Source organism: Asterias amurensis, chromosome 13 (genome assembly GCF_032118995.1).
Source record: "Asterias amurensis chromosome 13, ASM3211899v1".
Taxonomy (NCBI): domain Eukaryota; kingdom Metazoa; phylum Echinodermata; class Asteroidea; order Forcipulatida; family Asteriidae; genus Asterias; species Asterias amurensis.
The window spans coordinates 18,098,363-18,125,148 of record NC_092660.1 but is presented as its reverse complement, the minus strand read 5'-3'; the positions used below and the strand labels follow the sequence as shown (position 1 = coordinate 18,125,148).

At 38.4% G+C, this 26,786-nt stretch overlaps 1 protein-coding gene across 4 annotated transcripts in view; it reads right to left on the bottom strand.

The window, feature by feature from the left end:
• Positions 1 to 21,864, bottom strand: part of LOC139946378 (nuclear factor 1 X-type-like) — a 43,743-nt gene extending 21,879 nt beyond the window's left edge. For 3 of the 4 annotated variants that reach the window (XR_011787233.1, XM_071944020.1, XM_071944021.1), the window contains exons 1-7: positions 21,480 to 21,863; positions 18,945 to 19,479; positions 12,915 to 12,986; positions 6,287 to 6,373; positions 5,192 to 5,476; positions 4,624 to 4,824; positions 8 to 177 (exon numbers count right to left, since the gene is read on the bottom strand). Coding sequence is in view for 3 of the 4 variants with exons in the window: in XM_071944020.1 (XP_071800121.1) it covers positions 8 to 177; positions 4,624 to 4,824; positions 5,192 to 5,476; positions 6,287 to 6,373; positions 12,915 to 12,986; positions 18,945 to 19,479; positions 21,480 to 21,515 (1,386 nt within the window). In the remaining variant the exon portion in view is untranslated. Of the gene's footprint in view, positions 1 to 7; positions 178 to 4,623; positions 4,825 to 5,191; positions 5,477 to 6,286; positions 6,374 to 12,914; positions 12,987 to 18,944; positions 19,480 to 21,479 lie in introns of all 4 variants that reach the window. The other variant, XM_071944022.1, reaches the window with a different exon arrangement.
• Between the last annotated feature and the right edge of the window lie 4,922 nt (positions 21,865 to 26,786).

Below are 26,786 nucleotides of genomic sequence, written 5' to 3'. Positions count from 1 at the left end.
TACTTACCACTTGCTGCTGGTAGGAGTCTTGGTGACACACGAGCTGAACAAAGTCTGAAAGAGGGGTGGACATGGTGGATTCAATGTGCTGGGGATGTAACCTCAGCTGGTTGGTGTAGTATGGAGCTTGGGTGTTGGAGGGGTAAGTGAAAGACGCCATCGTGCCTTGAATTTGACCTATATCAAAGAGAAGTAAAGAGAGTGTTCATTAGTGGTGAGGGATTTCAAGGCACTGGACACCTTTGGTAATTGTCAAAGACCAGTCTTCTCACTTGGTGTATCTCAACATTATTCGCATAAAATAACAAACCTGTGAAAATTTGAACTCAATTGGACATCGAAGTTGCAGGATAATAGTGGAAGAAAAAACACCCTCGTCATACGAAATTGTGTGCTTTCAGATGCTTGAATTCGAGACCTCAAAATCAAATTCCGAGGTCTCGAAATCAAACTCAAATATTCTAGTGAGAAATAACTTCTTTCTCGAAAAACGACGTTACTTCAGAGGGAGCCATTTCTCACAATGTTTTATACTATCAATACCTCTCCATTGATCGCTTACAAATAAGTTTTATGCTAACAATTATTTTTAGCAATTACCAATAGTATCCATCGATGTCACTTCATACAACTTATAAATCCTTTCCCTCCCTAAAACAATTTTGATGTCTGAATTTTGGGATTGTGTAAATTCCAATGGCTTAAAGGCAGTGGACACTATTGGTAATTGTCAAAAACTAGCCTTCACAGTTGGTGTATCTCAACATGTGCATAAAATAACAAACCTGTGAAAATTTGAGCTCAATCGGTCATCGAAGTTGCGTGATAATAATGAAAGAAAAAAAAACACCCTTGTCACACGAAGTTTCGGCGTTTAGATGGTTGATTTCGAGACCTCAAGTTCTAAACTTGAGGTCTCGAAATCAAATTCGTGGAAAGTTACTTAATTTCTCGAAAACTATGGCACTTCAGAGGGAGCCATTTCTCACAATGTTTTATACCCTCAACCTCTCCCCATTACTCGTCACCAAGAAGGGTTTTATGCTTATAATTATTTTGAGTGATTACCAATAGTGTCCACTGCCTTTAACCACCAGCACTTGAACTCAATGCTCTAAACCACTCGGCCATGACACCCTACTTAACAATAGACACTTCCACTGAAATGAAATCTGCAAACATTAAATTTACCAGAATTCTTATCGACCAATGAACAGTGGAATTTTCCGCTCTATAGCCCTCCGTTTACATCAACCAAGGACTGTTTTCATAGTGATGAAGATAACCACAAAAAGAAAGGTTTCCTTGTTATTTCATTCACACTTTTTCGCTCGACCCTGCCAAGAAAATATTTCTACTTCCCCCTTACAAGAAATCCGGACACCTTTAAAAAAGATCGTCAGATCCTTGTCTCAGATCCTATTCGAGACCATCTACAATTTTTAACAAGGGCAACAAGGGAAAAGAACAGCTGGTACGGACGTCACAAAAGTAATTCCTTATTCCTTGTTCCTGAATGCTTCAAACTTTAAAGGCGTCACAATGCAGCAAACCATTTTCTGATCATTCAGTTTTTTAAGCACCACAAAATGAAACTAATTGCCACTTGAATGTAGGGCGTTTAGATTAAATGTAACAGTATGAAAACTTGAGAGGGTGTGTTTTTCAAAAAGTTTTAAAACTTGGGGGGGGGGGTGAGGGCTGCCTTCCAAAAAAAAAGTCCTGGACGGAAACTTTCTATAGGTTCTTAATTATTAAATAAATTTGACACTTTCAAAGTTACATGAAGAAAGTCCCTGAAGGAAATATTTCTCAAACTGAGTGATAAATAAAGTTGCTACAAAGTCAGCGTTTAAATATCAGCTATTTTGTAAAGGTTTATGAAACAAGCTTGTTGTAAACTGTATTTCTCTTTAAAGTTTTAAATAAGTTTGGCAATAATCGTGAAGTAAAAATTGGATAAGGTTCAACATAGAAGCTCACTGAGGAATTGAAGTATCATCAGTGCCAATCCTCCAGAGAAATGCTTCCTATTAAAATACTGACCACTGTCTCACTTGTGACCCGTAATTCGAAGGATAGAGGGTTTTTTCTTTGCACATGTGCAATACCTAGTCAAAAGTGTACTTTGTAAATTGTCTAAAAGATACATATTTCTTAATGTGATCAGAAGAATTTTGATACTATTTACATATCGCCTACTTCCATGTTGTACAGTTGTTTTGTTATTTTTGTTTTTGTCTTTGTTTTATTCTGATGCGTGATCAAGGGTCAGGCCTGGGATTACATGCAAGCTACTGCCTCCATTGCCCCTGGTCCTGGCCTTGGTGCCCCTTCAAAAATTTCCCATTAAAGACTTTAAGATTTAAGTGCTCTTTGCAACATGGCCTTACCCTTTCAAAGAAAAAATTTAATGGCCCCCTTTACACTAGATTGTAGCAATCAAAAAAAAGACTTAAAGGAACACGTTGCCTTGGATTGGTCGAGTTGGTCTTTGAAAAGCGTTTGTAACCGTTTGTTATAAAATGCATGTTAGAAAGATGTTTAAAAAGTAGAATACAATAATCCACACACATTTGCCTCAGCCATTTATGGATAAATGGCCGACCGGGTTTGTCGACGAGGTAAAAGGAAAACTACGCAATTTTGAGTGATACTTGTGTGGATCATTATATTCTACTTCTAAAATATCTTTCTAATCATATGCATTTTATAACAAACGGTTACAAACGCTATTCAAAGACCAACTCGACCGATCCAAGGCAACGTGTTCCTTTAAGGGATCATATATGTGCACAGAATTTCTGAACAAACACAAACAGCTTTTCCATAAGAGTAGGCACAGCACCATAGAGTTATATATAAGAACTAGAGGGCGCACTGGCCTATATACGCGCCCCGTATGCGCGCAGGCGGCCATTTTCTAAGTTGAACAAACAGGCATTGCTTAGCGTGTGTTTGTGCGGCCATTGTAAGTTGACAAAACAGCAGCGCGTCAGCGTTCAATAAACACAAACTCCAACGTATTCTTCATATTCAACGCGCGTGCAGAATGGCGCACGTGTCTCCTTGCGGTCCGGTCGCGTTGTGCAAGAAGCATCACCAGTGCGCCCTCTAGTTCTTATATAATAACTCTATGCACACCACCTAGTTCCTCCATGGTTTTACTTGGACTTCACCATGTACCGTTCTTATTTGTTTTGGTTTACTTTCATTATGGAATGGGAGGACATTTGTTCTAAAAAAAAACTTTTAAAAACCCAGATGTTTTTAGCCCTTTAAAAAGCCTTCCACAAAACATCAACCAGGAATGAGGATGTAGAAACTTCATAAGGTCATAAAGACAGCCTGAAGTATAGCACTTCCTGTTCAGGGTAAACTTAAGGGTGTAATTCGTTACCCCAAGAGAGAATTTTGGCCTTGGACTCCCAACAGCTGGCACATCGATCCATCCCACTACAACTTAAATATATTTTTTTCAAAGATCCGTGATTTTTGTAACAGTTCCTCATTCCTTGTTCCTTGTTGAACAGGGACAGGGAAAAGGACTTTGAGAAACTGCCCCGGCAAAGAAAAACAATTATTGAACTCCCCTCCCGACAAATAATAATTCTCCAAGTCCCTGGGAATTTATTGTTGACAGCTTCGGAAGTTGATGAGGAGGATACAATCAAGCCTGGCATGTTTAATTAGTTGTTCTATGTGACGCTCTTTGCTGCACAGAACAAAATTTTGACTCTACACGTTTTATTGATTTGTTCAACTACATGTACATTAAACATACAGGGGTGGATAGGCCGCTGAAAAAAAAGTTAACTGTGAGCGCAAAGCATGAAAGCTTGCGAGTTAGCGCAGCATTTTTTTTGTAAGCATCGATTCTTTGCTTATGGTAATCAGAGCCGTGAATTAGACCCAGGAGCAAATTTCATAAAGCTTTTGTTAAGCAGAAAAAAATGTTTATAAGATAGCGACTTTGTTTATGAGTAGGGAACCAGTGGCAACAATTGAATTTGTATGAATTTTTTGCTGGTTAGCAGTTTCTTCTAAGCAAGTTTTTGTATGCGCTGAAGTCATTTTTGGTGCGTACAGTTTTTATGAAATTGGGCCCAGGGGTGATTTAAAAAGGTATTACAATTCATTGCAATACAAATTGTCAGTTTTACCACAGTGATTTTTATAGTGACATCACACTCCACTTAGTAACTATGATTGATTTGCAGTTAAGATCCTAGCTCTATTGTGAAACTGGCCCCAGGTTTGGCTTACACACTCACCGAGCATGGAAAGTGATATTTTTATTTATCAACAACATCCCAATATGGATATTTAAAACAAAAAGGTGATGCAAGTGGAAATCCTACCCTTATTCCAATTTTATTTATTAACAAAAGGGCAAAACATAGGCAGGGCTGTATGCTTCATTTTTGAAAGGGCAAGGGCACCAAGGCATTTTCTCTTTGGCAGAGGGCACCCTATGAGGAAATTGTGTATTTCTACTGGAGCATTTCAAGGGCACCAAGGCACTGACAAGGGGCAACAGAGGCAATCGCCTCCGTTGCCTCCGTGAAGTATGAGGCCGGCATAGGGCTAGTAAAAAAAAGGTGAAGAAAGTTGAAATCCTACCCTTGTATTCGACCGTCTGCGGCAACCCATGGCTCATGGAGCAAGAGGAGAGCCCACCCTCCCCTTCAATCTTTGGTTCAACTTTGAGGACTCTTGGCCTCGTTCCTGGTGACGATTGTGTGGTGAAGCTGCTAGCCGCTTCTGAAATCTTTGGCTTGTGAACGGCGTGCGACATGCTGGATGGGACAACTGGACTTGTACCTGGTAACAAGAAAAATGAATTTCCTCTATTTTCATTGCTTGATTGGCATCTTAGCTAGATTGAACTAATAAGCAATAACCTTTCTGGGCCAAATTTCATAGAGCTGCTTAAGCAGAAATATTGGTTGACAACTATCTGCTTAGCAGAAATGAGCAAGGTACCAGTCGCAAAATGTACATGTGACATGGCAGTTTGGCTGGTAACCTTGTTCAGGCAAGCATAATTTTGTTATTAAACTACTTTATGTGCTTTTAAAAGCAGCTCTATGTTTTTAAATGCATAAAAAAAATGGCAAACAAAATTGATCTACAAAAGGTATCAAAACCCTTTAAAAACAGACTTTGTCATCACTAAATTGCTACGTACCAGGATCAATGTCGCTATGCCAACTGCCAGACTGGCTGCTCAACGACGCCGGCGACCGCCCGTAAAAATGAAGATTCTCTGTATCTTCACCCACACTGTCACCGTCGTCATCTGCGGACGACATGGTGCTAGAATTACGCTTGATTCTCTTCGTGATTGGATGGTTCGGCTGGATGTGTCTGCGCGTTGCGAGAGGCTGTGTGACATCGGTGGCGTAGTGGTAGTATGTTGGACTCTCAAGCTCGTTGAGAGACAGGGTGCTAGACGACCCATCAGAAATTGACCCTGAAAACACGGGAAGAAAAGTTTGCTTGTTTCACTCAAAACTTTCCTGATGTTATTGCCACAAATGCTTTAACCTTTGGAATCTGCTGAATTTAAAGGAATTGATTTTAAAACTTGAAGGTGAAATCTTCAGAAAAGAGCATTTTTATTCAACAAAAAATTGCAGAAAGAAATTTGCTGAAGTACATGTAGAAGCGTAATTCACAGAAAATTAGATGACCATCTTGTAATAATAAAAATAATAATAATCATGACCATCTTGTAAGTTCACTATTGATTTGTATTGTACGTCATTCATTTCTCTTACAGAAGGTTAGCATGCCATTTTGTGTTCTTACGGTTATATATCAGCACTATGAAACAAAAACTTGCCCATAAGGCCATTAAGCGGCTCTATGAAATTGGGCCCAGCTGTTAAGCAGAAGCAAATTTCTTTGCTAGCAAAATATGAGTCAAGCACCAGCCACAACTATGCAAACTTAATGTAATTTTGGCTGGTAACCTTGCAGGGCTGTATGCTTCGTTTTTGCAAGGGCACCAAGGCATTTTCTTCTTGGTAAAGGGCACCATATGATGAAATTGCAAATTTGTACTATGAGCATTTCAAGGGCACCAAGGCAATGACCAGGGGACACGGAGGTAATCGCCTTCGTTGCCTCCGTGAAGTGTCAGGCCTGAACCTGATTCTGCTAAACAATACTTTAGTGAGTTGTTTTGCTAACAGGCTTCAACAAGTTATTCTCTAATGATTAAGATTTTCTGTACTCAGAGGACTCTTCATATTTTCTTGACTCTGAAGATTCTTCATACCTTGAGTAATTCTTCTTAACTCATTGGCTGTGAAGACACCACTCGTTGAGAAACTGTTTGGCTCTTCAGGGGCCGTCACTATTGTTACTAGAAAAAAAAAGTAAAAACAAGGAGAAAAATTTTATTAGAAATAAATTAAGCAAAAAAAAATTGGAATTCACGGACACTGAAGTACTTACACTCCCCAAATCAGATCTTAATGGAACATTAAAGAATTAGTCTTTGCTAACAAAACATTTGCTGGAAGTGTAAGCACTTTATGTAATCCACCATACATAAACTGACAAACCTGTAGAAGTTTGGGATTGATCGGCAATCCGGGTCACGAGAAAATAGTGAAAAACCGATTACACATTTTGCATGACATCGATGCAACAAAAAAAATGAATAAAACGCTCACGTGAGCGATAAACTCCAATTGCGAAATTAAACTATTTATTTCTCATCAAATATGACATTTCAGACAGAAATATTTCAAGGGATGCTTTCTACTATCACCATCATTAGACCATGTAAAAGTTTAAAGTAAATCTGTGATCTTCACGATTTTGTTTTCTTACCAACTCTGTAACGTACCATTAAGTTAAATTTTATCAAGCCCATCCTATGGTTTAGTAACAATAAACATTTGTATTTCAATTGTATAATTTTAACTTAAAGGAACACGTTGCCTTGGATCGGTCGAGTTGGTTTCTGAAAACCGTTTGTAACCGTTGTTTATAAAATGCATATGGGTAGAAAGATGTTGTAAAAGTAGAATACAATGATCCACACAAACATGCCTCGAAATTGCGTGGTTTTCCGTTTACCTCGTCGACTAACACGTCGGCCATTTATGGGGGTCAAAATTTTGACTCCCATAAATGGCCGACCGTGTTAGTTCGCACAGTAGAAGGAAAACCACGCAATTTCGAGGCAAACTTGTGTGGATCATTGTATTCTACTTTTACAACATCTTTCTACCCATATGCATTTTATAAAAAACGGTTACAAACGGTTTTGTTTTGACCAACTCGTCCGATCCAAGGCAACGTGTTCCTTTAAAATACATATAAAGGCCAAGACCAGGGGGCATTAGAGCCCATCGCCTCCTGGTAATTCCAAGCCTGTGAATGTTGCTCTGATTGTCAGATTCTTAACTCCAATAATGTAAAGCATGCATGACTCAGTCTTTAACAGGACAGTCTTAAGATGGTTTCCAAGAAACCTACAGTCTTAGGATGGTTTCCAAGAAACCTAACCTAAGTCATAAACATCGAGTTAATTGACCCTTGCAACCAATCTCCCTTTCTAGAAAAAAAAAACATTTCATCAGACATACTGAAAACTTCAATTTCCTGTGAATAAAGCTATCAAAAAATTACGGTGCAGTGTAAGTGTAAACACATTGGTCCTGCACGACCGTTCAAAACCCCGAGCCCATTTTTTTTTTTTTTTTTTTTTTTTTTTTTTTTTCCATGTCTGGATATCTCTTTAAACTTTTACTGCCCAGATTTTTCAGCTGATATTTTTTAACAATTTTTTTTTATGTAGCCTTATAATTAGGCACACTTCATCTCTGAAAGGGCAGGGCCAAGATTTTGCATATAAGGCACTTCCATTGGAAAATCTTGAAGTCAATTAGAAACTTTTGAAGGGGCACCCAAGGCCAAGACCAGGGGCAACCATGGCCTCAAAGCCATGCATGTACAATACCATGCCTGTGTATAAAAAGAAACACGACTCCTCACAAAAGAGCTGCAAGGTCTCTTTCACTGTTAGTATATCAACAGGGGGTCAATGTATTAGATGACACTACCCCAAAAAAAATGTTTTTTCTTAAAACAACACGCGCACACGAGCACACACGCACGCATTGTTCCAAGTCCCAATGAATTGGCTTTGTTGTCTTATACATTTTACATGCTACAATAAATGCAAAAACCACTGAACGCTAGCGGGTACGTAGCTTTCACAACAAAGTATATAGAATGATAACAGACGCCCTCTGTTGACGAAAACTACACAAAATAACAACACAAATGTACCACAACAGTCCTAAAGATATCATAGAGCTGGGCACAGAAGCATTAACAGCGACTAATAACAATTGTAGGTTACATTGAAATCAGTTTTGTAAAACCCCTTTAATTCATTCACTAGAATCCTCCAAGGGGAGCAAGTTTATTATGATGGCTTTGTAAGGTGTGTGTGGGGGTAGGGGGGGATGTGAGGTTGGTGGGGCCTAACCTCATAAACAATGTTTTCTAGGAACTTTCACTTTCAATTTTGATTTCTATCAACACCAGCTTGTAGTGGTTGCATCTTCACAATGGAGAATTCAACAGAGCCATTGTTTCTGACCTCAGGTCCTGTTACTATGGTGACGTACATACAGTAGCGCTCACAATGTACAGCTGTGGCAAACAGTGTACACCTGGAAGGTGTAAACTGGTTGTAAAATACAACTACATTTGTTTCTCACATGATTTCTCGAACTAGGACTTCAGTTCTAAGCGGAAATTATTTCACGGAAAAATGGTTTTCGTATGACTAACTTCATAACCGTGACCAGTATGCTTTCGGACAAAAATTTAAAAACAATTATTTTTTCTGTATACAATGTTACGTACTTTGTGAAGGCAAAAGGCCAATGCAGCCACAATTAATAATTATATAATATTTGTATCATTGGCAAGGGTCCGATTGTACACATCTCCAGGTGACAGTTTTTATATTTTTATATAACTTTGACAGCCCCTTCCCATCGTAATCATTGCGTAAAATCTAAAGATTTAAAATATTCCTATAAAATTTACACTTAATAATATTTTTATCCCTGACCGGGGTCTGGTTATAAACCCCAAAGATGAAAGTTTTTATAAAATTTAATCCTTGACAAACCCTGGCCAACTTGTCATCATTGTGCATACATTTAAGATTTAAAGTAATTTAAAAAATTACTATTACATACTTATATAATCTTTTGACAAATTCATTGGGAAATGTCTAATCAGAATCCCCCTCTGATGGCCCCAGTTGTTTACAGATGAGCGCTATACTCCAAAGAGAGGTGACTCACTACACAGGAAACGTAAATTCCTCTCACCATGCTAGTTAAGGATGTACAACAATTACTCCCCAAAACCACCAAGAACAAGAAAAAAATGTAAAAAAAAAAAAAAAAAAACAACCCCTAGTAGCCCTGCCTTGAAGCAAAACCACAATTAAGTCCCTTGGGTTCCAGTGAGATCCTGAAGTCATTGTGTTCCTTCCACACACCATGGGTAACTGAAACAGCTCAAGGTTAAACTGTTTGCAACTTTTAAAGGAACACGTTGCCTTAGATCGGTCGAGTTGGTCTTTGAAAAGCGTTTGTAACCGTTTTTTATAAAATGCATATGGGTAGAAAGATGTTGTAAAAGTAGAATACAATGATCCACACAAACATGCCTCGAAATTGCGTGGTTTTCCTGTTACCTTGTCGACTAACACGTCGGCCATTTATGGGGGTCAAAATTTTGACTCCCATAAATGGCCGACGATGTTAGTTCGCACAGTAGAAGGAAAATCACGCAATTTCAAGGCAAACTTGTGTGGATCATTGTATTCTACTTTAAAACCATCTTTCCAACCATATGCATTTTATAAAAAACGGTTACAAACGCTTTTGTTTTGACCAACTCGTCCGATCCAAGGCAACGTGTTCCTTTAAAGGGAAGAAATAAGTTTTGGTAATCACTTTTAAAACTAATGGCACTACAAACTTTTGGTTAGAAGCCTACATCAACTTTTGGTAGATTAATTTTCCTGGGTGGACTTAATTTAATATTGGGCAATATTTCAAAATCTGAGCGTGTTGTCAAACATGCAACTTGGTCCCTGCTAAAAAAAGCTTTAAGAGGAAACTGCCAGAGCAAAATTTGCAGGTTGCTGACATAACACATGATGTAATTTCTTTTAAAGGCAGTGGACACTATTGGTAATTACTCAAAATAATTATTAGCATAAAACCTTACTTGGTAACGAGTAATGGGGAGAGGTTGATAGTATAAAACATTGTGAGAAACGGCTCCTCTGAAGTAATGTAGTTTTCGAGAGAGAGGTAATTTTCCAAGAATTTGATTTCGAGACCTCATAATTAGAATTTGAGGTCACGAAATCAGGCATCTGAAAGCACACAACATCGTGTGACAAGGGTGTTTTTTCTTCTATTATTATCTCCCAACTTCGACAAAGTTTTTTTATTTTGTGCATATGTTGATATACACCAAGTAAGAAGACTGGTATTTGACAAAGTATCTTCAAGGTCTGGTTATATCATTGTGTCAACTCTTTGGTACTTTTTCTCAGAAAGCACTGAATAGGACCATAGAGTCCTTCCTTACTCTATGATACATGTAGGACAAGCTTGGTACACACTGTGTGCTGTGTACAGGCTTTTCAAAGGGTTAAGCCTACAATTATGTGTTACAAATCAATGCTGTTTATTACATAGAAGCATCTGGTCCTTGATCTATGCAATGATTGCTCTCCAATAGGATGAATGAATGAAACTGCAGGGGTACAATGCACAAAGTTGTAGTTTTGCATACAATCATCCATTGAAGGTCGCTTGATTCCATTGAAGGTCACTTGATTCAATCTTGATAGCTCATTCTTGAAAGGGCAAGGTCAACAAAGATATTAGAACATTTCAAGGGGCACATCAAGCAAATGAATAGGAGGGGCATCATGGCAATGGCCAGGGCAAAGACCAGAGGCATAAAGACAATTACAGGGGCACAAGGCAATGACATCAGTGGGGTGAATGCAATGACCAGGGGCATCAATACAATGACCAGGGTCGTCAAGGCCAATATTGACCAGGGGCATGGAGACCAGTGACACCAAGACATTGTCCACGGGCATCAAGGCATTGATCAATGATATCAATGCATCAGGGGCATGGTAAATATTAGACGAAAACGCTAATCAAGGAAATGATAAAAGGGCATCAAACCAATGACCAGGGATCAATTTCACAGTTCCTAACTTAAGTCTTCAAATAAAAAAAAACGTGAGGCTAGTCCTAACTTGTCCTAACTTGAGATACGACTGCTCTTAACTCTGTGAAATCCACCCAGGGCCATCTAGGCAATGACCAGGAGCATCAAGGCAATGACCATCAGGGGCATGGTGGCAATGACCAGGGGGCATGGAGGAAATGAACAGTCAGAGGACATCGAGGCTAATTTATTTGTGCCCTACAAGGTTAAACATATTGATGGCAATTAACAAATCTGGAATGAGAATTCAAACTCAAGTAAAAACATGTTTCTTTTCCAGATTTAAAACAAATTAATCAACTTTTTATCTGCTGGTGTAATCACAAAAACAATACTGTCTTTAATCTGTGATTGGCTAAATAAATAAATGAATACAAAATATTTAAAAAAAATGGAGAGTGAATGACACATGCAAGGCCACGTCAAAGCCTAACCCATGCCCCCAGAGACCAACTCAGCATAGGAAATCTCCACCTCCACTTCTCAGAAAACTGGAAATTAGGCCATCCAATTCCTTCTTGTTTGGATAAAGGAAGTCGGGATGAGAATGGTTAAAAACGACTGCTGAGTGGGGAACCACAATTTGACATTGAGCTGTCAAAAGGTTTCTTGATCTTGAGGGGGAAACTAAGCGGGGGGGGGGGGGTTCAAAGTTTTCATGCAGAGGGTAACATTGAAGTCTTGGTTTTTTTTCGTCATTTGTTTTTACCCGTACACCAATTCAAACATGTTCACGCATTAAGTACAATAAAGTCTTGGTTTTGCTTATCATTTGGTTTTAACCTGACACTGACAAGATTTTAAAGCACTGTATTCTCAGTACTTCCACGATTTCTGTGGAAAAAAATCCACAGGTAAATCACTCGGGTGGGTTTCGAATCCACAACCTCTACACTGCTGGAGCAGATGCCCTACCACCAGACAATAAATATAGCCCGGTGGCTAGAGGCAGTTCGTTTTCACAGAAGACCACTTTTGGGGAAAATGGCTTCTCAATGGTAGTATGTAGGGCGCACTCTATTTTTAATTGAACATTTTTTTCGAACAAAAACAAAAATTTGTGATTTTTTTAGTGCAATCTTTCTTGCAGGGATAATCAATTCATACACTAAGCTTTATATTATTATTATTTTTTTTTTGGGGGGGGGGTATTTCTTTTAGACACTGGACACCTTTGGTAATTGTCAAAGACCAATCTTCTCACTTGGTGAATCTTAACATGTGCATAAAATAACAAACCTGTGAAAAATTGAGCTCAATTGGTCAGTCAAAGTTGCGAGATATTAATAAAAGAAAAAAAACACCTTAGTCGCACGAAGTTGTGTGCTTTCAGATGCTTGGTTTTGAGACCGCAGTTTCTAAATCTGAGATCTGGAAATCAAATTCATGGAAAAATACTTCTTTCTCGAAAACAATGTCACTTCACAGGGAGCTGTTTCTCACCATGGTTTATACTATTAACCCTCTCCCCATTACTCGTAATCAAGAAAGGTTTTATGATAATAATTATTCTGAGTAATTACCAATAGTGTCCACTGCCTTAAACAAATTTGTTTTTGATTTGGTGCATTTTTTCTTTCAGAGATTAATCATACACTTACATGGGTTGTGCCAATCTGGTTCACTGCCGCTTTTGACTGACATGCTGTCTCCTGAATCACTCAGTGCTCGTTCTGCAAGATGAGAGAAAGATGGGTTATCGTTTGATTACTTTCGATAAAAACAGAGAACGTTAATCAAACAAAGTTACTCAACGCAGTGGTGGCAATTTGTGCTTAGCAGAAACATCACCAGACAATATATGCTTAGATTTGGCTAAAGCACAAAAAATATGCTTCTAACCATCTTTTTGGCTGCTGGTACGAAGATTTTATTTACCATTGTACAACTGTACCAAGGACCCATTTTCTTACATAATTATGTTTTCTAGAAAGTTAAAGGAAAATGTTGACTTGGATCGGACGAGTTGGTCTATAAAAAGCGTGTGAAACCGTTTGTTATGAAATGTATATGGTTAGAAAGATGTTTTCAAAGTAGGATATAATGATCCACACAAGTATCTCTCAAAATTGCACGGTTTTCTTTAACGTTGCAAACTATCACGGTCGGCCATTTATGGGAGTCAAATTTTGACTCCCATAAATGGCCGACTGTGTTATTGGACGAGGTAAAAAGAAAACCACACAATTTCGAGGCATATTTGTGTAGATCATTGTATTCTACTTTTACAACATCTGTCTAACCATATCGATTTTATAACAAACGGTCACAAAACGCTTTTCCAAGACCAACTTGACCGATCCAAGGCAACGTGTTCCTTTATTGAAGTTGCCAGCCCCCCAAAAAACATTTTCAAACCATCTAAGACTATCCTATTATTTTGCATATTATTGTTTGCCTTGCAGAAAATTGTCAAGCAACATTTTTGTTTTAAAGCAGTTCTATAAAACTGAGCTGCATATTGTGCTTTAGGCCTACCTTTCATTGCACAAAGCCCCTGGGGCCAATTTCATAGAGCTGCTTAAGCAAAAAATATGCTTAAGCACGAAAATAGATCGCTTATATTACACATGTTACTGGCCAAAATGTCATGCCATATACATTGCTTATGACTAGTATTTAGCTGTTGTTTACTTAGCATAACAATTGAGTGGAGTCTTGGCCGGTAATCTGATTTTACTAAGCAATGAATTTTTTGCTTAAGCAAAATTTTTGCTTAAGCAGCTCTATGAAATTGGGCCCTGGCAGTGGAATACTGATACCATACATGTAGGCCTACACAGTGTGATAGGATTTCACGAACTGGGTAGTTAAGAAGGGAGATCCCCTAGTAATCAAAAACGCTGTGTACAGTTTCCTGTTGGTGGATATCAATCTAATACATTCCGTATCAGGAATCCTCAACACGCTGAAGCCATGACCATTTTTTTTTCAATTACATGTAGGGGAGGGGGTTGGCATTTAGAATAATCAATGTTAAGGGCCTACAAACTTTGATCCTTTTTGGATAAAAACCGCACTGAAGAACAGAATAATGTCTCTAACAACGTAGATATTTTAGATTCTTTCATGATTACCCATTTTCCAGGAGTGTGATTAGGCTTTAAAAAAAAAAAAAAAAAAATGTAACTGCAAATTGTGAAAGCTGAACATTATTTTAAAAATGTATTTAACAGAAACCGATTTCCGGTTAAAAATGGAAAAATCCCATCCCTGATATTCTCAGGGGCTCAGTCTTGGAGGTCCGCTACATTCATACAGTATTGTTGACCGAAGACAATGGAAAGCACAACTGGGTTTTTTTCTCCTTAGAAATTTGGAGAGGGCAAGGCAACTTTAATTTGCAGAAGGGCACTTCTCTCGCGGCAAATCTTAATGGCTAATGGATTCTTTTGAAGGGGCACCAAAGCCAAGACCAGGGCAACGAAGGTCATCTGTTGCATACATGTAATTCCAGGCCTGATTTGATCAACTTGACAATGCTCTGTACTAGGGGGGCCTATATTTTTTTTTTTTTTTTTTTTAATGTAAGTAGCCAGACACACAAGGCCTGAAGGCCACTTCAAGGTGTGGGCTACAATTATTTTTTTCCAGAGGCCATTGCCACCTACTCCTAGGGCTGAACCCCTTTTACAGTCCATACGGATGAAGGCTTGGGTATCATCAGTCCGAAGCCTGGCCGGTAGAGCAGACAGTACTACCTCCCCAATTTTATGTAGCAAGTGTCACAACCAGGATTCGAACCCACACTCTGCTGATCAAACACCAGAGCTTGAATCCAGTGCTCTTAACCGCTCGGCCATGACACGCAAGTAAGTTAAACCCTACAGAAACCATAATGTAGGCCTACTGCACAATACACTGTACACACTTAAAGGCAGTGGACACTATTTGTAATTTCTCAAAGTAATTCTTCGCACAAAAACTGACTTGGTAACAAGCAATGGAGAGCTGTTGATAGTACAAAATATTTTGAGAAACTGCTCCCTCTCAAGTAATGTTGTTTTCAAGAAAGAAGTAATTTTCCACAATTTGATTTCGAGACCTCAGATTTAGAATTTGAGGTCCCGAAATCAAGCATCTGGAAGCACACAACCTCATGTGACAAGGGTGTTTTTTCCTTTCATTATTATCTCACAACTTTGACGACAAATTTTCACAGGTTTGTTATTTTGTGCATATGTTGAGATACACATACACCAAGTGAGAAGACTGGTCTTTGACAATTACCAATAGTGCCCAGTGTCTTCAAAGTCACAAACACACATCCCTGTCTTCATACAGTAAAACAAGGAAGTCACAATTTGGTTTGAATTTATCTGGTTAAACACTCAAGGCTGAAATGCAGCATGGTTACAATCTAAAACAAAAGACCCATTGTTACAATGGGGGGGGGGGGTCCTACAAGGACGCAACATTCTCACAATAAAATTGTCTCCATTGAAAATATAATGTTGTTTTAAAGCTGACAGCTACACCTGTACACTGAACAGCTAGCTATAGACTGTGCAAGTCTCGCGAGAAATTGAACTTCCGGGACCATTGTGGTCCCAACCTAACTGCCTAATGGAGTTTTACGTTGGGGAGATTTTGTTCTGTCAATAATTTTAGTTTAACATAGGTTATGACTCTAAAAAGTGAATATGTTCTTGGGAATGTAAAAATAAGTGATTAAAAACAGAAAAGTAAAGTCAATTCAACAAATTAACGAAGAAAACCAAAGAAAAAAACTTGACCTCCAGTTTCCGGTTTACTCTAAACAATTAAGAATATTACCCAATTGACGTTCCCATTATCGCTGAACCTATGTGATGATCGCACCAATTGGACGTGATTCACAAACGGGGTTTATTAGAAAAACCATCCAGGTCGATGTCGAACAGCGATCCTCGTCCCGATAAATGTATAATTTTTACGTGAATTTAAACAAAACAATTATTATGTACACAAATTAAAATAATAATTATACAAAAAGTACGTTAAAAATAATAATCTTTAAGAATTTTTTAACAAATAACAATTTCAATACAATTTGGTTTTGTACAAAAATATACTTTTTTTCGAATCAAGTTCTCGTTTTCGCTACGTGCGAGACTTGCACAGTCTATTGTAAGTGTAAAATGTCCGGTGTTTTTGTAAAACTTGTACAATTTGAATACCCCAGTTTTTGCAGTGTATACTTGATTTCTGTTTTCTGTTGTATGCATGTATTTTTTTGTCTTTTTTATATACTACATATACATGTATTTGTGTTTAACTGTAAAACGTGTCTTAATTTAGCCTAGTGGCTGTAGTGACATCTTTATCAATACACCATTTCAGTTCAATTAAATTAAATCTGATCCTGTGAGAGGCCATTCAGAATTATCAAAGTTCAAAAATTTCCTTTTTATGTAAATAATTGTTTAAAATTTTCTTACACATATATCCATCCACCACATTGCAACATTGGGGGACACAATCTTACATTGGTTGAGATGATGAAGCCTCATTGTCACATTCTATGTGTACAAGAATCTTCAAAATCAACACAAGAAGAACTCTCAATATTTGATTTTAATAAAGATTTGTTTTCCCTTCAATAGCTTCGTTAGAGTGCCCATCCATGTGATAAACAAGAATTACCTGAAACCAACTTCTTGACACAAGACTACACATAGCAGGCATAAAGATTGCCATCCAGAAGGAATCTTATTAGCCTACAACATTCACTAGAGATCACCAAGAGATCAAAAACGTGCAGCAATAATCACAGTCTCTAGTCTCTGTTCAAGGAGACAGAACTCCCTGCTTGATCCTGTCGTCGGGTAGAACTGAAAGTCCATAAACAATTACCGCACTGACTCAGGCCTGAACATGCTTCGTTTTTGGAAGGGCAAGGGCACCAAAGCATTTCTCCTTGGTAAAGGGCCCCTATGAGGAAACTGTAAATTTCTAAGGCAATGACCAGGGGGCTTGGAGTGTAGAGGCCTTTGTTGCCTTCGTGCAGTATCATGAAACAGTTCCTACGTGTGTATGCACACGTTGCCTTGACCATGACTTCATAGTAAGTTGTGTAATTTTCCATGTGGATGCACCAACCATACAATCATGCCTACAATCTACACAAAACATTAGCCTACAAAAAGTTTCTCTGCGTGTTTCTCTGCACACCATACCTTTTGAAATGAATGTTTAAACGCCTCCTCAAGACATTTTTATTTCCAGAACCATCCTAATTTGCTCCTTTTTTGTTCCTCTATTAGCCTGTCGTTGGTCTGGTTTTGTTTTTGTTCTTGCGTTGCCCTCCCTTTGTTAATGTTAGGCGCTCTGTTCTTAGTAAAGCGCCTTATAAATGCTTTGTATTATTATTATTATTGTTTAATGCAAATTGATCACAAATAATATTGACATAAATTTCATTCAGGCCAGGGCCTTATTTAAATTAGCCTGAAGCACAAAAACTTGCTAAGCAAAGAATATTGATTAGCAGAAACAGGCTACAAGAGCCAATTTTTGCTTAAGCAAAGAACTTTGTCAAGCTGTATTGACAGCTTTTAAAACAGCTTTATGACTGAGCAAAATTTTATAGGGCTTCTTTTAAAACCACAACAAGGTCCTTTAAAAACACAACAAAGTTTCTTAGCACAACAATAAGGTTACCACCTAAAGTACATGTCACAATCCCACATGCGCAATCTTTGACTGGTTTCCTGCTGAGTTTCGCTTAGCAGAAAATTGTTTTTTAAAAAGTATATACTTTAAAGTAGCTCAATGAAATTAGGCACAGGTCACTAACCCCTGGAAGGAAAAAATTACAATGAACGCTGATTGACTTGGAAGTGACTGCTCTGCGCCCGTGCTCATTTTAAAACTTTTTGAGCGCTTGTGTACAGTACGACGCTTTTCAAAATTAATTTTGCTGCAATACATTTCAAATGAATCGTGTTTTTACATGGTCATCCTAAACAGCAAACAGTCAGACGTTTCACCCCAAAAAACTCTGCGAAATCTCTTAAAACAAATGCATCAACCACAGGACCAAACTAAAAAATCCAATTTGGATCTTTATTCATAGTCACACTTCCAGGAGTTTTGATCAAGCAAGTAAAAAATGGCACGGCAAGATCATAAACACCTGGGAACGAGGTTGATGCAGACCTGATACTTTACGGAGGCAACAAAGGCGATTGCCTCCATGCCCCCTGGTCATTGCCTTGGTGCCATTGAAATGCGAAATGCTCAGTAGAAATTTCCTCATAGGGTGGTGCCCTTTACCAAGGAGAAAATGCATTGTTGCCCTTGCCCTTTCAAAAAAAAAGCTTACAGACCTGACGCAAATGTCTGTCAGAGGTTGCTTAGAGTACATTGCTTTCAAAAAAGCCTAGGGCGTATTTCACTCGAGCATTCTTCACAAGACATGTGCAGAGCAAGTCTGTAAGCAGGGATTGATACCCGTATTAAGCACGAAAAGCCGCGATAAGCAGAACCAGGAAAAAAAAGCCCTGGAGTCGATTTCACAAACAGAACTAAGGACTTAGGACTTCAAAACTTTGGGTTAGTCCTAAGTTAGGACAAGTACCTCGTCCTAACTTAAGACTAGTCTTAACTCTTTGTGAAATCCTCCCAAGATGTGTTTGATGTATACTCACCAGGTGATTGTACAATGAAATTCGCAAGGAACAAATCCAACTCCCTGACGCTCACACTGATGTGGTGTGGCTGCACACACAGCATGGGATTCGTACAGTTTATGGACTTCAATAACCTCTCCCCGTCCGTACTCTCCAACGGTATGGCTTTAAAAAGCACCACCATCACTAAGTCCAACCTCCACACCTTATCGGCCTGTCGGAGACAGTCTATACGCCGTATCTTTCCTTTCTGATCGGGATTGCTCAGTATACACATGGGCGGTTTCTTCCCAGTCACGCTGAGCACAAAGTCCTCGCGGTACTCCGGCCGAATGTCCTTGCGGAGTTTGGCGAGAAGTCGCGAGGCCCACTTCTTCTTGACTTCGGGCTTGTCGTTGGCAAGCTCCTCTTTGGATTGACGCTCTTCGAGGGCGGTCATGCGCTTCTCGTGCTTCTTGAAGTATTTGCGCTTTCGTGCTTGCAGATTGAACCAGATGTAGGAGAATGATTTGACGTAAGGCAACACTGCCTCAATGAAGGGGTGAAACTCATCCTGAGGTCAGGGAAAAAAAGTGTGGACATAAAATTATCATCTTTAGGACAGCAAATTCCTCAAAAGTTGCCTAATGCAAAGTCAAAATTCGACCACAGATTGTAAAAAGGGCAAGGGCACCAAGGCATTTTCTCCTTGGTAAAGGGCACCCTATGAGCAAACTGTTAATTTCTACTTCAGAGCATTTCAAGGGCACCAAGGCAACAAATTGCCTTCATTGCCTCCGTGAAATATCAGGCCTGGGTTGTCCGCTGGCCAAATGCTATTTAACACACCAGAGGGCCAGCCAAAATTCATTCAAGGTGGTCGGACTGGTTAGTTCAGCGTTGCAGTTTATAGGCTAAGCATAGATTTCTATTTCATGGACCAGTGAAAAGGCCCTAGGTTTGACTCGATGATAATTCTGCCAAGTTGTCATCAGGAGAATTGGGAGTGGATTTGGAAAGGCCTGACCAAAAGTGGATAGCTGAAGAAATATTGTAGGCCACAGCCATGCTGCGAAACATACACAAAACATGTCTGTACACGAACTACATGAGGGACAAAAAAAATCTTAAATAGGCCTAACTGTCGGATGCGGTTTGAGTAAATTGTTTTGACTTAGGAAGTACATGAAATCTGAGAAGATCAATGGCACTCATGTACCTAGCTGAACATTAGATAATTGTAGTCACTCATCTAAACTGAAAGTGGAGGGTGTTTAAAATACTTTCATCTGAAAATATTTGTTTTTGTCTAATCTAACAAGATTATCCGTTGCTGTGTGCCTCATCCAAGGAATGCAAGTTATTATTTTATAACATCTGTATAACTTACTTAAAACAAATTCAAAACCATTTGGCTTGGAAGTTTATCAAAACTTTCATTGAAGAAATTGAATAACCTTTGTGCCAATGAAAACAATCTTTACTGCAAGGAATTATAAATTTGTGTTAGTTGAGTTAATCGTAACCAACGATATTTATCCATTATTAGTTGTCCTGAGGATAAGCTTTGATCTTCTCTAACAATCATCTGCAGGAGGACATAACCCTCAATCCTGCTGACCATCGTCAGAACCTAAGCTACAATGTATCCTACTGACACTGACAGTCCTCCGTATAAGAACCTAACTCTCCATCTTCCTCAAAAGCTGTGGCAGGACTACAATGTATCCTACTGACACCGACACAGTCCTCCGTAAGGACCTAACTCTCCATCTTCCTCAAAAGCTGTGGCAGGACTGAGAGTGAGGGCTACAATTATTGCAATGAAACTACCAAATTTTATGTGACTTTTTACAAGCAATCTATTCTAGTACATTTAAATTAAGCCTTTCTTAAGAATTTGTTATGGTCATTTAAATAACAAATTTATATCACATAACAATACAAACAATAATAAGTTTCAAATTTTCAAATCATTGACATTATAATAAAATGTGTAGTGTATAATCAACAAATAACATACACATTGATAATGATAACAATAATTAATAATTCAATGTCAGTGACACTCCCCGACATGTCATTGCCCTTGACAATTGCAGTATAGAAACACAGATCGATGCTTTAAACTTTACCATTCATTTATCTGGACAATCAACTGTGATCTTTGAGGCACACACTACGAAAATGCCACCATAATAAACCAAGCATCCTAGGTACGGTTGGGGAAAAAAAGCAATAGGTCAAACAGTAATATGCAAATCGCCATTGCTTGATTGACCAAACAATTTCCATACACTCTATAAGTATAGAGCAGGCAAACGTTCTCAGAATTTGACATTTTAGTCACATTTTATCTAGAAATATGAAGACTATAACCCTAGCTAGGCTATCAACAATCATTACTTGGTCATGACAAATAAATCACATGGGCACAAAACATAAACACAATACGGCGAGGCTTGTGATGTGAAAAAAAAACCACACACACAACAAAAACAGAACTGCGTGTTTACATCGTCACGAGGTCTGAGGGACCGTTACATGCCAAATGAATAAATGCAAGAAACTTACCACCGACATTTCAGATCTCAAACGCCAGGCACTCATGTCACGAATTGACTCTAAAAACACAAGCCAGAGAGATTTCTGGCACGGCTGATCCTTCTCGATTGCTTCAGTAAACGACACTAACCACTGAAGTAGAAAGCCATCGGCAAATTTTGGCTTGGATCCATGCGGATTTGCTTTGGTTTGTGTTGTGTTTACAAACTGTAAATGCTCAATGTGGGATATTCACGCGTGTATATATTAGGGCCATGCCAAGCATGCAGTAGTCATGCGATATAAGTATGCGTCACCAAACGAATAGCTTCACCTTTGTATGTAAACATACACACAGCAGAGTTTTATGGCGTAGTAGAAATTGTCCAGTGTTGTTTCGCAATGCCTTTGTTGTGTTTCTTTTCTTGGTGATACATATGTAAATTAGGTAAACGAAACCCCGCACAGAAAAGTGGGCGTTTCCTGATAAAACCATTTTGATTGACTCTTGGGGCTGAGTGGAAATTTAAATAACAATCTCGAGCGGGATTTCGGCCGACCAATAACAGAGAAGAAGGCAGAGTGTCACTGCATAATGTAAATCCCCGCGCAGTAGAAAGAATTTAGTAAACGATCAATTTGTTTACATTCTTATTTTCTTACTTTAAGACCAATTAACTCTATTTTATATTGTCAGTTACAAGTTTATACTTCCCTAAGTCATGAAAAGAGTGCAAATACCACAAAATATTAAGTAATTTGCTTTAAAATTATAACAAGTTTGACTGCAATGTAAATGTTCTCCTAAAATTTCAACAAGCTTGCACAGAGTGCGTTGACCTACTTGCACGCTCTGCCTTCCTAATGATGTTATGATTATGGTTTGGTTGTGATATTGCATCATATTTTATTATGCTTATGAAATTAATCGTACTTATTTCAAAAGAAAAATGTTGATTGTTGTTGATTGAAAATGCTAAGATACATATTTTGCTTTGCAATGTAGTAATTAATGATGATCAAAATGGTAAATACAACTTTGCGTCGATCAACGGAGGTAGATAGCTTAGGCGTCTGTAGAACAGTAATTGGTTTTTGTTGCGCGGTCAAGACTTCTTTCAATGAAGATTTGTACGCGATTTCAAATTGATTTCTTACTATATGTTGTTTGAATTGTTTTAGGGTTTGGAGATGTTTTAGTTTGGTTTGTTGTTGGTGGTGTTGGGTGTAATGTTTACACAACATTGCCAAACTTACCTCAATCAAAATTTAAAAAAAATGGCTCTTGATAAACAGTTCTCTTTCTCTTGGTAAAGATATCGTGAATATACAGGGCTCGTCTAAAACACGTGCAGCTTTTCATTAAATCATGCCGAAAGTGCATATTATAATGAAATGTCCTTCATACAATGGTGGTTTTCAATTTCTGTCGAGAGAGTAAAGTCTTTATGTTGTCAAAGACAAGTATTGTCATCACTTGATGATATCCCAACATAATTATGCACAGAATAACAAATCTGTAAAAATTTGGACTCTTGGTCATAAAGGTTGCTAGATAATAATGAAAGAACACTATTGTTACACATTGTGTGTTTTCAGATGCCCCAGACATAGGCATTGCGTGATAAATTACCTTTTTATCAAAAACCTACGTGATACATCAGCAGAGTGAGCCGTTTCTCATAATAGTGTTTTACAGACTATCAACATCTCTCCATTGCTTGTTTGCTTGTAAGTTTTTATGATAACAAATATTTTGAGTAACCACTACAGTGCCTTTAATATGATGGCATCCATCTTTTCCGAGATGATTAGTCATAATACAAACTTATTGTTCTAAAATAATATAAATAAACAATAATTTTCTAAACAATGAGTGGAAACGGTAGTGCACTGAGTAGCCTTCTTTGAATTCATCTTGGTTAATTAATCACTATCCCAAAACGAGACAAGAAGTTCATATTTATTCGCAGTGTGCCTACACTGCCTGTGAGAGCTACACAGCCTGCCATGAGGTCAGCGACCCCGTCAGTTTGTGACGTCAGTCACTGCACAGCTTCGCCCATAGAATGACACGTTCCGTTAACTACCGTTTCCCCACCCTCCAATCCAATGGGACTTTGATGTGACATGACCTTGAGAACAGAGCGAACTTCTGCCCACCCCTTCCAGTGAAACTGTCCCCATGGTGAAACATTGTGCTGAGTTTATTATACGTCTCCAGGAAAACCTAATTTGTTCGCTTGGCAATACTTCCTCTTGATTTATACTGTGGGGTATTGCAATCAATCTTGCTTCACAGTGTGCATCGCCATCTTGTTTCTTTCATGTTGAAACTCAGAACAGCCAATATTTGAAAACAATTTCTTGTGGCTGTGGCTTGCGGCTGTTCTTTTAAAAACGTGCACTTTTGGTACGGGGCTTTCAACGCGCAGACGGAGGTACGGTGTAAACCGAAAGGCTTGGTTTCGAAAACGGTATATATGTATTATAAGCAAAGACATCTGACAAGCAGTATTTCTGCTCAACAGTTATATAAATAGGGTCCAGGCCTTTTTGAAACCACGGTTTTGATCTCATTCTACAATGAGGCTATTATGCGGGAACACAGGCGTTGGTAACCAGGGCCCAACTTTATGAAGCTGCCCCATTTGTCAAAGACCAGTCTTCTCACTTAGTGTAATTTGAGCTCAATTGGTTGTCGAAGTTGCGAGATAATAATGAAAGGATAAAACACCCTTGTGGCACGAAGTTGTGTGCTTTCAGATGCTTGTTTTTGAGACCTCAAAGTGCTTTCTCAAAATTACGTCACTTCAAAGGGAGCCGTTTCTTACATACTATCAACCTCTCCCCATTACTCGTTACCAAGTAAGGTTTTATGCCAATAAATATTAATTTTGAGTAATAGTGTCCACTGCCTTTAAGCAGAAAATTTTGCTTAACACTTTTCTGTTAACAGATTTGAGCAGGAATGAGCAACAATAATCCGTAGAAAGTGGAATACACAATCGAGAAACGGTTCTTTCAGTAACGCTTCTCAATTTTAAATTTTGGGGCAGTACAGCTGATATCCTTTTCCATAACCAATTCATACTTTAATTTATTTACTTTCAAACTGTCGGAAGCTGTTGTACTTCTCAAATAGTTTTTATTGCCATTCCTTTTATGAGTGATTACCTATAAGTATACATTCTCTTTAAAGACACTGGACACAATTGTTTTTTGTCGAGGACTATAGTCTTCACTGTTGGTGTATCTCAACATATGCATGAAATAACAAACCTGTGAAAATTTGATTTCGATTGGTCTTCGAAGTTGCGAGATATTAATGAAAGAAAAAACACTCCTGTCGCACCATGGTCACACGAAGTTGTGTGCTTTCAGATGCTTGATTTCGAGACCTCAAGAAATCAAATTTGTGGAAAATTACTTCTTTCTACTATACGTCACGCTGTTTCTCACAATGTTTTATACATATCAACCTCTCCCCATTACTCGTAATCAAGAAAGGTTTTATGATAATAATTATTTTGAGTTATTACCATTAGTGTCCACTGCCTTGAGAGGCACTGCAGTGGACAATATTGGTAATTACTCAAAATAGTTCTTAGCATAAAAACTTACTTGGTAAAACGATCAATGGAAAGCTGTTGTAAAACATTGTGAGAATTAGAAACGGCTCCCCTGAAGTAACGTTGAGAAAGAAAGAAGTAATTTCTCACTCAAATTTAAAAGGCCTGAAGTACTTTTAGAGGCATCTAAAAGCACTCAAATTTGTAAAACAAGTGTGTTTTCTTATAACTAAACTAGTTTAGTTTAATGCATCTGGTTGACAATTTATCAACCGCGTGGCCAGTGCCTTTAAAGACGTGTCGCAGCCTGACATCCAGAGTGAATAATTATAGACTATAATTTACTTATAGAACTTTGGCAACTTGATGCAGAAACGTTACGGAACACCAGTGCTCATAGTTACAGATAACTGCCAAAAAAAAGACGGACAAATTTCCACAAGAAAACGCGTAGGCCTGTGAACCGCAGTTACATAAAACTCAGCTTAGCACTCATGAATCTAGATTAACATATTATGGCAAACACGCCTTCTCACACTCTGCTACTGAACTTTGGAACAATCTCCCAATTAATGTCCGTAAACCTTCTTGTGGTGTTACTTTTAAGGAAAAAAAACTTAAAACTTATCTCTTTCCTAAATAGTAGATTAATGACTGTCTTGTTTCTTGCAAGTTTTAATTTACCCTTTTCTTTTTTATACGCTTTGATTATGTTTTAGAAAAGCGCAATATAAATACCTTTTATTATTTTCTATATTTTATATGGCTCGACCCAAACGACAAACCTCTTCCGCTTATTGGCGAAGAGTCTTCCTCAAAATAATTTGTGTGACGAGGCTGCCGATTAATCACCATGAATTCTAAAACAAATTTCATAATATTTTTTGCTGGTATATTGCACAACACACAGCAGGTGACTAAAGAAGAAACTTTGGGAACTTTGCCAGTGAGGTCCTTGCTTAATACAATGTGGTTGCGTCCAATATTGACAGATCCAGATTACCGATTAGCCGCCCCTTAAGAAAAATAAAAGACTACTTAGTAATGGCCATTTCCTTGGGGGACTCAAAAGTTACGACAGACCCGGAAGTAAGCGCAGATGTGCCCCCAGTCCTGTAATTGATGTCAATTATTTGATTGCTAACAACGCATTAATCATTCCACCCACGACTTGAAGTTGCGGTGGTCGCGTACCCCGTGTGTTATACAGCTGAGGGCGTAGCATTAGTGTTAGTCTGGTGCCATGGCCATGATTTCGTCTTTTATCTGATAGGGCCGTCGATGATGTCCAAAGTTAAGGCTGTATCCGAAATCGCGGCTACGGCTTGAAGTTGCGGTGGTCGCGTACCCCGCATGTTATACAGCTGAGGCGTAGCATTAGTGTTAGTCTGGTGTCATGGCCATGATTTCGTCTTTTATAGACCTTTCTTTTGCAACGTCACAGCCCGAGTTTTTGCCAACCCAGATTGGAAAACTATAGAAAGCCATAAGTGCAAATCAAGAATAGATCGCTATTTTTGGTAACAATGTTTCAAAATTTGTTGATGTTGTTTAAAACAAAGCAACTTATCATGAGAGGTATTTTATTTTTATGAAAATTTGCAGAAAATGTTGTATTTTTTAAAAACATATGTTTTTACGATTGAGTGTTTTACTAACATTCGGCCGACCATGCCAACCAAGGCGGTTTGTTTATCAACAAAAGAAAGGTCTATCTGATAGGGCCGTCGATGATGTCCAAAGTTAAGGCTGAATCCGAAATCGC